Raw genomic sequence first — 13,034 nt, 5'->3', positions numbered from 1 at the left:
CAGAGGAGGTGTGGGGCCGTGGCTCGTCGCAAGCTTTGCAACTGTGGGTACTGGGGCCAAACGCCCTCCCACCCGACCCTACCAGCTCCCGGTTCTTTCCCTCACATCGGAAGCCCGGGGCCCGCAGGAGGAGGAGAGAGGCCATCAATAGTGCAAGCCACTGTCCACTCTCGGTCCCCACGGCCGGCGGCGGCGCAGTGCGGGACTGACTGAGGACGCTCACAATGCGGGTTCGCGCCCTCGGGGCGGGAGCAGGCGCGTTACCATGGCAGCAGCCCCCGTGGCAAGCTCCCGGGCCCGCCGCCCCCAGACACGCAGCCTCCTCCGGTCCCGACCCTCCCCACCCGCCCCCCACACACGCACACACACACCCGCCCCGCTCCCGTGGCTGTGAGCAAACGGCTGCGCCCGCCCCACACCGCCGCCGGGGCTGTGGGAAGGGGCGGGCCTGCCGCCTGACGTCTGTGCGGGGCTCGGAAGATGGCTGCGGAGCCTGGCACCGGGCAGTGGCGGCGGCGGCGGCGGGCGGGGAGCGCGCCGGGCAGGGACTCCGCCTTCCGTGTGGGGCGCTGAGCCGCGAGGCGCGGAGGCGGCGAGGGCACGCGCGGGGGGCTTGAGGGGCCGCTCGGCGGCGCCTCCCCGCCAGCCACCGCACCATGGGCAGCGCGGAGGATGCAGTCAAAGAGAAACTGCTGTGGAACGTGAAAAAGGAGGTAAAGTGGGGGGAGAGGATCGCGGAGGGCGCAGGGACTTCGCGGGGGGGGGGTGGTCTCGCGCCCCGGTCCCTGGGGTTTAACACATCCGAACGCAACCTCCGGCGCAGGTGCCTGCGAGCAGGGCCTGGACCCCCGCAAAGGTGGGGTTCTGGGGCCCCTGGGGGCTTCAGCCCCTCTGGCACATCTGGGGGCTAGCGCCCCTCGCCTGGAGGGGCCGAGCCCACGCTCCGAGGCATGTTTGCTTCGTGGTCCCGCGGGTCTCCGCCCTGTGACGGCAGCAGGGCTCGGAGACCGAGGCTGAAGGAGGGATGGTGGCGATTTCTGGAGAACCCTAGCTGCCCATTCATTGCCCGCGCCTCCGGGGAGGGGGCGGGGCCCCGCGCGGCGTTTGCGGGGGTTCTCAGCTCCCCCGGTCCGACGCCCCCTTTCCCGCATCACTCTGGCAACTGAGTCGTGGCTGCCAAAGGGTCCCACACACCTCTCCATTTTTCCCTCCACGCCCACCTCCTTATCCAGGGACCAGGGTGTATTTTTTCTTGAGGATTTTTTTTTTACACTCTATTTATTTATTGTCTTTCTGAGGTAAACCCCAACATCAGAAAGAAAGCTGCTGCTTTCCACTAACCCCTTTGTGTTGACTCTGCCCAGATGCCCTTTTGGGTTTCATTGGGGTGGGGGTGCAGGCTGCCCATCTGAATGACTCACCAGGGTTTGAGAGCTTTGCTGAAGAATAGAGTGGAATGAATGGAACGCCTTCCCCACACGTGCCTCTGGGACTGTCATCTGCCAGATGTGTCAAGTCCATGAGGCAGGAAACCTGTTTCGTCCACAGTGTCCCTGCAGGCCTGTAGTGGCCACTAAATAAATCTTATGATCTGGGGACTGCCAGTCCTGGTGGGAAAGCATAAATGTTGGCATCGAGTGAACCTAGTAAGTTGCTTTATTTCTCTGAGTCTCCATTCCTGCATTTCTACAATGGCTATAGGACTGTCTACCTCATATGTAAGAGGTAATGCTGTTGGGTGGGTCCATTTTACCTACTCTTAGAATTTCACAGTTGGGAAAGACATTGGATTCTGATAATCATAATAATAATTATTATTATTCCTGGAAAGCTTGAGATGATTCCCTTTGGTAAACCAAGACCCAGCTGCCATGCGCTAACGTTTGTTGTCTTTCCTCTCATTGGCCAAACATGCATATGCCATTAGAACTGTGCCCTCTCCAGCCTGTGTAAGAAGCATCATTCTGCCTTCTTTGTGAAATAGCCAGGGATCCATCAAGTCAGTGTTTCAGTTGCAACTCTGGGCTCCCCAAGGAAAAAGAAAATCTCAGTGATTGTCCTCAGGAAGAACGCGGTGTACTGATGGAGACCCGAGAGGGAGGGAGGAGACGAGCAGAGAAGGAGCAATGCCCAGACTCTGGGCAGATATGCTGCGGTTTCCAGGGAGCTCCACAGCTGGGGGTCCGTCGGGGATGGGGAGATGGATTTTTTAAAAGATTTATTTATTTTTATTCGAAAGTCGGATTTACAAAGATAAGGAGAAAGATCTGTCTGCTGGTTCACTCCTCAAGTGGCCACAATGGCCGATTGACCAGATCCAAAGCTAGGAGCCACAGTTGCTTTCCCAGGTCACAAGCAGGGAACTGGAAGGAAGCATGGCAGCCGGAACAAGAACCAGCACCCATATGGGGTCCTGGCGCATGCAAGGCGAGGACTTTAGCTACTAGGCTACTGCCAGGCCAGGAGGTGGATTTTTTTTTAAAGATTTATTTATTTTTATTACAAAGTCAGATATACAGAGAGGAGGAAAGACAGAGAGGAAGATCTTCCATCTAATGATTCACTCCCTAAGTGACCACAATGGCTGGTGCTGTGCTGATCCACCAGGTCTCTTACGTGGGTGCAGGGTCCCAAAGCTTTGAGCCATCCTCAGCTGCTTTCCCAGGCCACAAGCAGGGAGTTGGATGGGAAGTGGAGCTGCCAGGATTAGAACTGGTGCCCATATGGGATCCCGGTGCATTCAAGGCGAGGATTTTAGCTGCTAGGCCATGCCACGCCACCCGGCCCCAGGAGGCGGATTTTTAAGAAACCGCTGCTTTTCCTCCAGTACTGAGAAGGCTATATGAACCACTCCGAGAATGATTCCTGAGGGAGAATGGAGACGGAAGTACCACAAGTGGGCACCTTACCTGACAGGGTTGTCCTGCTCTGAACTCGGCATATTCCTCACCTCCCCCGCCTAACCCTCCCCGTCAGTGCATGATTGCCAAAGAAACATATCCTTTCCTGCCCCACAGAAAAGACAATGGGCCTTTCAATGGGCCTCTGGTTGAATTCTAGGTGCACAGTAGTTCTCCTGGCCCCACTGTCCTTGCAGCCGCCTGCAGATGCCTGCAGGTGTTTTCTTGGGACACTATGATCGGTTGAGTGCAGACTCCCACTGGGAAAGGGAGCTGGGAAGCACTGACTAGCCTGGATTACGTGAACTGGTCTGGCTTGACCCCCCTTGCACTGACTTCTATCCGTGAGCATTTTCCAGCAGGGAGGAAGACTTCTCAGGCTTCTAGCTGTATGTCCTCCTGACTGTCATCCTGGGTGAGGGTATCCGAGTGGGGACAGCCTCAGGATTCTGCGTGCCTGCCTGCTCTGCCTAGGGCTGTCTTTCTCTGTAAAGTTTCACCTTGGAGTTGAAATTCATGCAACGTTCTCATCTTCAGTAGTAGTGCTGGTGTCCAGGAAGTGTTCCCCCAGGACATCAGCTGGGTTTGACCGCAGTATTGAGAACAACTGAAACCTCCTACAGTGCTGTGGAAAGTGCAAATTGGTATAATCACTTTGGAGAGCAGTTTGGCAATATCCAGCCAAGCAAACCATATGCATCAAAAATTTCCTGCCTAGAATTAAAAAAAAAATAATATATATATATAGCAATATGATCACTCAAAGACATGTTCCAAAATTCAGAGCCGCAAACTAACAGCCCCAAACTAGAAACTACCCAAATGGCAGTTAGACAAGCTGTGTGAAGAGTGGGCATTTGATAACTGTGCACAACCTGAACACATCCTACAGTTACACTGGTGAGCGCAAGAAACCAGGCAGCAAACATAGCCTACTGAGGAAGTCCACCTAGAAAAAAACATAAAACCCCGGGAAGCGAATCTCTGGTGTGGCAAGTTAGGGTAATGTATGCCTGAGGTGGGGTTAGTGGCTGGAAGGGAATTTGATGCCATGCTTTGGGTTGCTGGCCATGTGTTCTGTTTCCACTCTAGATGCAGATTTCCTAGGAGTGTTCTATTTGTGAAAAACTCCAATCTTGAGTATTTATAAGCACTCTTCTGTATGTCCACGGTACAGTAGCAGTAAACACTTTAAAAAATACGTTTTAAAAAGTGCTTTTTAAAAAGATTTATTAATTTTTATTTATTTATTCACTTTTTTATCGGAAAGTCAGATGTACAAAGAGGAGGAGAGACAGAGAGGAAGATCTTCTATCTGCTGCTTTACTCTCCAAGTGGCTGCAACAGCCGGAACTGAGCTGGTCCAAAGCTAGGAGCCAGGAGCCTCTTCCAGATCTCCCACATGGATGCAGGGTCCCAAGGCTTTGGGCTGTTCTTGACTGCTTTCCCAGGCCACAAGCAGGGAGCTGGATGGGAAGCGGGGCCTCCGGGATATAAACCAGTATCCATATGGGATCCTGGCGCATGCAAAGGGAGGACTTTAGCTGCTAGGCTACCATGCTGGACCCTAAAAGTGCTTTTTGGGGCCTACATTGTGGCAGAGGGAGTAAAGCTGTTGCCTGCAACATTGCTGGTTGTAGTCCCGGCTGCTCCACTTCCAATCCAACTCCCTGATAAAATGCCCAGGAAAGCAGCAGAAAATGCTCCAAATGCCCTTGAACACACATTGGAGACCCAGAAGAAGCCCCTGGCACATAGCTTCAGTCAGGCACAGACGTGGCCATTAACCAATAGGTGGAAGATTCTGTCTCTCTCTGTCTGTCTCTTCCTCTCTTTAATTCTGCCTTCCAAGTGAATAAAATAATCTTTTGAAAAAGTAAAAATGCACAGGTGCTTTCTAAGAGAAAAACATGACTATCCACCTGACGTAGTATTGGGAAGTCATTATGTCCTAATAGAAAATCAAACGGGGCCAGCGTGCTAGCTCAACTGGCTAATCCCCCACCTCCAGGCATCAGCATCCCATATGAGCTCTGACTCATGTTCTGGCCACCACACTTCCCATCCACCTCCCTGCTTGTGGCCTGGAACAACAGCAGAGGATGGCCCAAAGCCTTGGTACCCTGTACCCACGTGGGAGACCCAGAAGAGATTCCTGGCTCCTGGCTTAGGATCAGCTCAGCTCTGGCTGTTGTGGCCATTTGGGTAGTAAGCCAGTAGATGGAAGATCTTTCTGTCTCTCCTCTCTATAGATCTACCTTTCCAATAAATATAATTGTCTAAAAAGAAGAAACGCAAACAAAACCCCAGGAAAGGGAGAAGAAAGGGGTGACAAGGCTTTTTAGCCACGACCAGTACTGAAACAGTGTGTGCTGAAGGATCCTGTCCCTCCCATAAGAGGAGCAGCCAGCATCCTCTTCCTGACCATCTAGGCATGGCACTTCCACTTGCACTACAGCCTCTGCCCTGGTTTGTTTTAGTGGAGTATTGGCATCTTTTTTTTCCTGGTTTCCTCCCCAAAAAGCTCAGAATAAGCCATACTGGAGAAATTTCACTTCTGTAGCTCTCCCGCCCGGATGAGGCTGGCAGATCCTGTACCATACCGGTGCTGTCTGTCTGTCCGCAGGTGAAGCAGATCATGGAGGAAGCCGTCACCAGGAAGTTCGTGCATGAAGACAGCAGCCACATCATTGCCCTGTGTGGTGAGTAAGGGGTGACAGGAAGTAGGCCTAGAACTGGAAACACTACCGTGAACCCAGAAAAAAAGGACTTATTGTCAGGATTAGGAGTTCTCAGATCTGACTGCAAGTCTGAATGAATTAGCGGTTTTTGGAATCTTGGGTTTCCTACCCTGATGTACCGAATAAGGACCTTTAGAGTCTAAGAATCTATACCTGTTAATTTCCCTAGGGAAATAATATATCTCTCTCTCTGTCTCTCCAATATGCACCAAAGTCATCTAAAGGGCTTGTTTAAATGCTTGTTTAAAAAAAAAAAAAAGAAAGAAAAGAAAAGAAAAGAAAGAAAGGAAGAAAGAAAAAAGAAAAGAGAAGAGAAAAGAAAAGAAAGCTGGTTTCTGGGTTTCAGCCCTGGAATTTCTGATTCCAGTAGATCAGGGATGGGTCTGAGAATCTGGATTTCTACCAAATTCACAAACGAGACTGGTGCTACTAATGTGGGAATCACACTCAGAGAGAACAAAAAGGCCGGGTGATGTGGGTTCAGGAGTCACTGTCTGATTTATCTTCTTTTAACTCTGGGGAGAGGTTGGTTCTTTGGGGATGCTTGGGTCTCTTCCTTTTTTGGGAAATCCCACCTGTGTTTCCGTCAGCATGCTAACTCTAAGCACTTGGGCCAGGTATAAAAGAATATGGACTCGGTCTAGAAGGGAACCCAGCCTTCCAAGGAGGAAGTTTGTAGTAAACCATTACTTCTTCCTCAACATTCTGGAATTTGACCTTCCTCCGAGTCCTCTGAAGTGTTATGTCATCGCTGTGCTGCTTTTCTTTGATCTCTGAAGGGAGTGGATACTTGATTGCAGAGTGGGGAGATAGCCACTCTTCCAGTCCGTCTGACCACAGACTCTCCCAGAGCGTTCCCTGGGTGCCAGGCACTGTGTTCCTTATAGAGAAATGGCAGTGAGGACAAGGACAGAGTTCCTGCCCAGGAAGTTACTTTCTCTTGGAGGGTGGACAAAGTAAACAGACAAATACGCGTGTAATAACAGGTAGTAATAAAGCAGAGAGATGTGGAAGAGTGAATGGGGGGATGCTGCAAGTGGAGCGGCCTGAGATTGGGCTGTGGCCTTTGCATTTCCGAGCGCTGCTTGCTTCTCAAGGCCTCGTGGACAGCAAGTTCCGGTGGTTATTGTTGCTTGAAGCACAGATCTCTCCCATTTGCTCATTCACCCTCAAAATGCCTGCCGCAGCTGGAGCTGGACCAGGCTAAAGCCAGGAGCTGGCAGGGATCGGAGTCCTTGAGCCATCACCTGCTTCCTGTCAGGGTGACCAGTAGCAGGAAGCTGGAAGCAGGAGCAGGCCCAGGCAGTGCAGTTATGCCAAATGCCTGGCCCAGGGATAAGTTTTTAAATTATTTTACCTTCAGGGATTCCCGTCTAAGGAGTGTTTGTGAGGATGAAGGTGATAAACGCATAGTAAGAGCTCAGAAAATGACTTTGTTTCCCTCTCCTTTGTATGTTGAAGCAGAAGCCAGGTTTATAAGCAAAGTTCTCACCCTTTCTCTTCTGAGTAAGTCTTCCCAGTTCTTTGAGATGATGTAAGGTTTCCCAAGTTTACAAGGAACAACCCAATCAGCCTTTCATGGCAGGGGGAAAAAAAGCATGCCAGCATTGGTGCTGCAGCACTCCAGGACGGTCTTTTAAGCCACCACTAATGATGCCATCATCCCGTATCAGTCTGCCCTTCTAACACCCAGGTACTCTGCTTCTGATCCAACCTCCCGCTAATACACATGAGAGGATGGCGAATGATCGCCCATATGCTTGGGCCCCTGCCACCCATGTGGGAGACCAAGATGGAGTTCTTGGCTCCTGGTTTCAGCCTGGCCCAGCGCTGGCTGTTTTTGTGGCCATTTGAGAAGTGAACCAGTAGATGGAGAACCTTTCTTTAGCTCTCCCTCTCTCTGTTGCTCTGCTTTGCATATAAATAAGTAAATATTTATCACAAACACACCAAGTATACTAATCTGATTAATAGTATGACTTTTTTTTCTACTGGTACTGTGTTTCTTTAAGGTCAGCCAGTGGCTGTTGGCACCTTCTATGATGGCCCGTTGTGCATGGCATAGTGCTAGGCTTTGTCAAAGCACACACGCTGCAGGGCACAGTTGCTGAAGGAAATGTGGTTGAAAAAGAGTTGCCGGGCCTGGCGCGATGGCGCAGTGGTTAAGGTCCTCACCTTGCACGCCCGGGATCCCATATGGGTGCTGGTTCAAATCCCGGCAGCCCTGCTTCCCATCTAGCTCCCTGCCTGTGGCTCAGGGGAAAGCAGTCGAGGACGGCCCAAAGCTTTGGGACCCTGCACCCGCGTGGGAGACCTGAAAGAGGCTCCTGGCATCAGATTGGCTCAGCTCCAGCCGTTGCGGCCACCTGGGGAGTGAATCATCGGATGGAAGATCTTCCTCTCTGTCTCTCCTCTCTGTATATCCGCCTTTCCAATAAAAAATAAAAATAAATCTTAAAAAAAAAAAAAAAGAGTTGCCAGCAGTGTCCACCTGGCAGAGTTAGGTGGGAAATCTAAGACCTATGCAAAAGGGAGGTCTGTGTTTTCTAGAAATGGGTGTTTAGTGGCTAGAGCTCAAGATAATGTTGGTTTAAAGTAGTGATTATCAGCCACTTGTGTTAGATTTATGTCACTATAACAAAATATCCAGACATCCTAACTGGTAAAAGGACAAGTTTTACCTGGGTTCAGTTTTGGGAGCTCATTGTCCCAGATGAGGCAGGCCCCAGTGTTTGGTCCCTACTGGGGATGTTCTTTTTGACAAGGTTTCAAGGCAATGCAGAACATTATATGGCAAGAGGGAGAACGTGTGCTTACAAAGCCACCAGGATTTAATCATGGGGCTCCACTCCAATGATCCAGTCCAATCCAATCACCTCCTAAAACCCCACTTTCACACACCATCACTGGATTAAGTTCTCATCCTCTTAGTGTCATTAGCATAGGACTTTGGACTTTAAGGACCAAAAGCTTAACACATGGGCTCTTGAGGGACATTCAACATCCAAACTGACAGACAAATCCTAGCTCCTTTTGTCCTGCCTGGAAGCCATGTCCATGCATTACACAGTAGAATCATAGTCAGGGATTTTTACATAGAAAGGGGAAGAAGATTAGATAGATTAAAAAAAAAAAAAAGATTTACTTATTCATATACATGCGAAAGGCAGTTATAAAGGTAAATGGGGAGAGAGAAATTGTCCACTTGCTGATTTACTACTGCCCAAATGGCCACAACAGCTGGGGCTGGGGCCAGGCCAAAGTCAGGACTCTGGAGCGTCTTATAGATATTACATGTGGGTGTAGGAACTGAAGCAACTGGGCTTCTGCTGCTGCTTGCCCAGGCACATTAGCAGGAAGGTGGATTGGAAACAGAACAGCCAGGTCTCAAACCAGTGTCTACATGGGATGGCAGTCCCAAGACTAAATAGATATTGATTAGAATATTATCCCACTGGCTTTGTGGAGATTCAGATGTGGGAGTCTCCCTCATTCCCTGGAAAAATACTCAGAAATGCCTTTTTAGTCTGAAGTTGATCCAGATTTGTGTTAGGTCTTGCTGTCGCCCTAGCCGCGTCTGAATTTCAGCTTTGTTCTGGAGAAAGTGGGAATGCAGAGAAAATACTGAAGCTCAGGAGCAGGTGGATGAACCATGGAGGGCCTGGAGCTTCAGGGGAGGCTGGGCTCCACGCTGTTCCCTTGTTGTTGACAGGAAAGCACTTGGGATGACAGAGGAGAGAGACAGGCCTAGGTAAGATGGGCTTCTGTAGCTTCTTCAGAATACAGACGTGGGACCCAGGAGCCCAAGCTTCATGGAGAAGCCTCAAGATGGAACCCAAGACTCCCTGACCAGGAGTGAGGCAGACTCACAGACGATGGGGACAGTTACCCCCCTCTTAGTAACTGGGGTAGGAATGGGGCTCGCCACAATGCTGAAAAAGGTACATATGTGGAGTGTTTGCTGAAACCCGTCTGTCCAGAAACTTTCCTGTGAGGAAGCTGAGCTGGCAAACCTGACTGGCAGGAGTGCTGCCATAGAGCGCAGCTGCAGTGCAGCAGCTGCCCCTAAACCTGAGGCCAGGTCAGCTCCTGGGTGGCTGCTGCGCCCCCACCCCCGGGGCACCTGCTAGTGAAGTGTGTCACTTACAAGATGGGCTCAAAACTGCCACTGTTTTTTTGTTTGGTTGGTTGGTTTTTTTTTTTTTTTTCCTTAAAATGTGTTAAGTTTGCATTCTGCTCCATAATATAATCTTTAAATCTCATTTTCATGTGAGTGCCTGCTATTGAGTCTCATTAATGCCCCTGCCTTCCCTGTGCCACCACTGGTACACTGCCATCATCCTCTACCCTAGATGACAGTTAAACAGTAAGTTGTCCCATGTTTTGCCTTTGGACTTTGTATCTGAAAGTTATTCCTTTGCTGAAAGAGGGCACAGTTGTTCCCTTGCCATCAAGGGATCTGAGATCATTTAGTACCAACCCATGGGCCTTGGAAAAGCCGTCATTTCTCTGGGCCTGCCCTCCCCTCTGACGCCATTCTGGCACAGTATTTCTATTTACTCTTTTCTGATTGGACACTGAGGTGTAGGATTTTAGTCTTCGGTGGCTAGAACAGGTTTCCTCGGGCCCGTAGAGAGACTTGTGGCCTGGCAGAGCAGGTTCTCAGACTCAGTCATGCCACTGCTGCCTCAGTGACCTTCCCCTCTTTCTAACAGAAGCCTGGGGGCAGGGCCCAGGCCGGGATGGGCCAGCCCTCCTGACTGGGTCACCAGGCTCTCTGCATGCTGTGTGCAGGTGGATCAACCTGTGGGTTGCTTCAGGCTGAGGATGAGCTGTAATGGGAGGCAGGAGATGAGTCTGTGGAGCTGGGAATAACATTGGGCTTTATTAACAAGCTCCCTGTTGCTAAGCAGCTTTCATTAGCTGGGAAGGTCTGCCCTGCAGTGAGCTCCTTCGGGGAATGGCAAGGGGATGCTAATGAGCTGGGAACAGGGAGCAAAGCAGGTGCTAGGAAGGCTTGGGTCCCACCTGGGATTTCACAGCCAGAGCTATTTCAGCACCTTCTGTGATTCAGGCTCCAGGCGCTTTTCAGCCCATCTCTTTTCAGAAAAAAAAAAAAAAGGGATTCCTTCTGCCCACCTACACAGAGTGAACAGCTCATTCGCAGGCTACCTGACTTCTGCCTTCCATTCAGAAACGATTGAATAGGAAGAACCTTTAGAACGGATTTCCTTTACTCTCCCCTGGGGTGTGACCGTGGGCACACGGTGGCCGTCCACAGCTGGGACTCAGGAGTCAGACCTTGGATCCCATTAGGCATGTTACTTGTCACTGATTTTGCTCCCAGAAATCAACATAAAGACTAGAAGAGCAATGCAGATAAGCGCACAGCATGATGCACAGTGTGCAATAGGTGTTTATCCAGGTTCAATTGTATTCATTTAATATATATATATGTATGTATATATATATATATTCATTTATTATTTATTAGAAAGGCAGAATTACCAAGAAGAGCAGGAGAGAGAGAGAATTTCTGCATCCTCTAGCTCACCCACCAAAACGATTGCAGTGGCTGGAGCTGGGCCAGTCTAAAGCCAGGGGCCTGGAGCTTTTTCCGGGTCTTCCATGTTGGTGCAAGGTGCCCAAGGACTTGGGCCATATTGCTGCCTTCCTAGGCACTAGTACCCATATAGGATGCTGGCACATCAGGGAGAAGCTTAACCTACAATGCCATGGCACTGACCCCTATTTTGCTCATTTTTTTCAAATCTATTTTTGGGGCTGGTATTGTGGCATAGCAGATAAAGCTGCCACCTGTGATGCTGGCATCCCATATGGGTACTGGGTTGAGCCCCAGCTGCTCCATTTCTGATCCAGCTCCTTGCTAATGGCCTGGCAAAAGCAGCTAAAATGACCCAAGTGCTTGGGCTCCTGTCATTCATATGGGAGATCTGGATGAAGCTCTGGGCCCCTGTTGCAGCCAGCTGGGGAGTAAATCAGGGACAGACATCTCTGTTCCTTCCCCTTTCTTTGTAACTGCCTTTCAAATAAGAAACGGTCTTTAAAAGATTGTTTTTATTTATTTGGAAGGCAAATGACACAGACTTTTTATCCACTTGTTTGCTACCCAAATTGGCACAATAACTGGGACTAAACCAGGCCCAAGCTAGAAGCCAGACTCTCAAAGTCTCCTATATGGATGGCAACTACTCCAGTACTTGAATACTGCTGTCTGCAAGGGCATGCAGAGATAGGAAGCTGGACTAGAAGCAGGGACAGGACCCAGACAGGAACTCTGATATGAGTTGTAAGTACCCCAAACATTGCTATTGAATACAGGGATTCCAAACAGCAGCTTACCTCCTGTGTCGTCATGTCAATCCCCTGTTGTTTTTCTTTTCCTTTAAAGTTACCTTTTGTCCGCCATAAAGTCTCCTCAAACCTCTGGGATCTCATTGCAAGTTGCAAATATCTAGACAAATAGGGAAATGAGAACTGTGGGAAGGACCTCAATCAGAAAACTCCATGGTATTAAGGAGTTACTATTTTGTAGGTGCAATAAAGATACTTGTCTATGTGAAGGCTTGTTCTCTTCGGGAGGGTGTTTAGCCTAGCCAGAAAAGTGCACGCACCTGATTTTGACCCTGGACTCTGGCTGTGAACTCCAGCTTCCCACTAATACAGACTCTGGGAGGCAGCGGCAATGGCTTAACTAGTTCAGTTTCTGACACCCAGGAGGGAGACCTGAATTGAGATCCTGGTTCCTAACCAGCTGTTGTGGGAATTTGGGAAGTAAACTCTATCTCAAACAAATAGAAAATCAATAACGACTTAAAGCTCCTTTAAGACATAGTATATGAAGTATCTTCAGTTAATCTGTAATATCTAGAATATGTTCCAGAATAACCCAGGGATAAGAAGAAAACTGGTTCCAGACTGAATAACTGGACAACTTGATTGCTTCTTTTTTGTTTTTGTTTTGTCAAGATTCACTGAGGACACAGCGCCTAGCAGCTAAAGTCCTCGCCTTGGAAGCGCTGGGATCCCATAGGGCACTGGTTCTAATCCCGGCAGCCCCACTTCCCATCCAGCTCCCTGCTTGTGGCCTGGGAATGCAGTGGAGGACGACCCAGAGCCTTGGGATCCTGCACCCGCATGGGAGACCTTGAGGAAGTTCCTGGATACTGGCTTCGGATTGGCGCAGCACTGGCCATTGTGGTCACTTGGGGAGTAAATCATTGGACGGAAGATCTTCCTCTCTGTCTCTCCTCCTCTCTGTATATCTGACTTTGCAATAAAAAATAAATAAAGCTTTCAAAAAAAAAAGATTCACTTGGAAGGCAGAGTTACAGAGAGAAATAGAAACAAAGAGAGACCTTTCATCCACTGG

General features: G+C 49.6%; 1 protein-coding gene across 2 annotated transcripts in view; it reads left to right on the top strand.

Moving 5' to 3' along the window:
* The first annotated feature begins 647 nt into the window (after window positions 1-647).
* The window catches only part of SGSM2 (small G protein signaling modulator 2), a 32,323-nt gene continuing 19,936 nt past the window's right edge, over window positions 648-13,034 (top strand). For both annotated transcript variants that reach the window (XM_041001283.1, XM_041001282.1), the window contains exons 1-2: window positions 648-713; window positions 5,527-5,602. In XM_041001283.1, the coding sequence (XP_040857217.1) occupies window positions 657-713; window positions 5,527-5,602 (133 nt within the window). In that variant the 5' untranslated portion in view covers window positions 648-656. The remainder of the gene's footprint in view (window positions 714-5,526; window positions 5,603-13,034) is intronic.

Source organism: Ochotona curzoniae, unplaced genomic scaffold, assembly GCF_017591425.1.
Source record: "Ochotona curzoniae isolate NIBS_2020 unplaced genomic scaffold, NIBS_Ocur_1.0 scaffold_2453, whole genome shotgun sequence".
Lineage (NCBI taxonomy): Eukaryota > Metazoa > Chordata > Mammalia > Lagomorpha > Ochotonidae > Ochotona > Ochotona curzoniae.
This window is presented reverse-complemented; position numbering and strand designations above follow the sequence as displayed.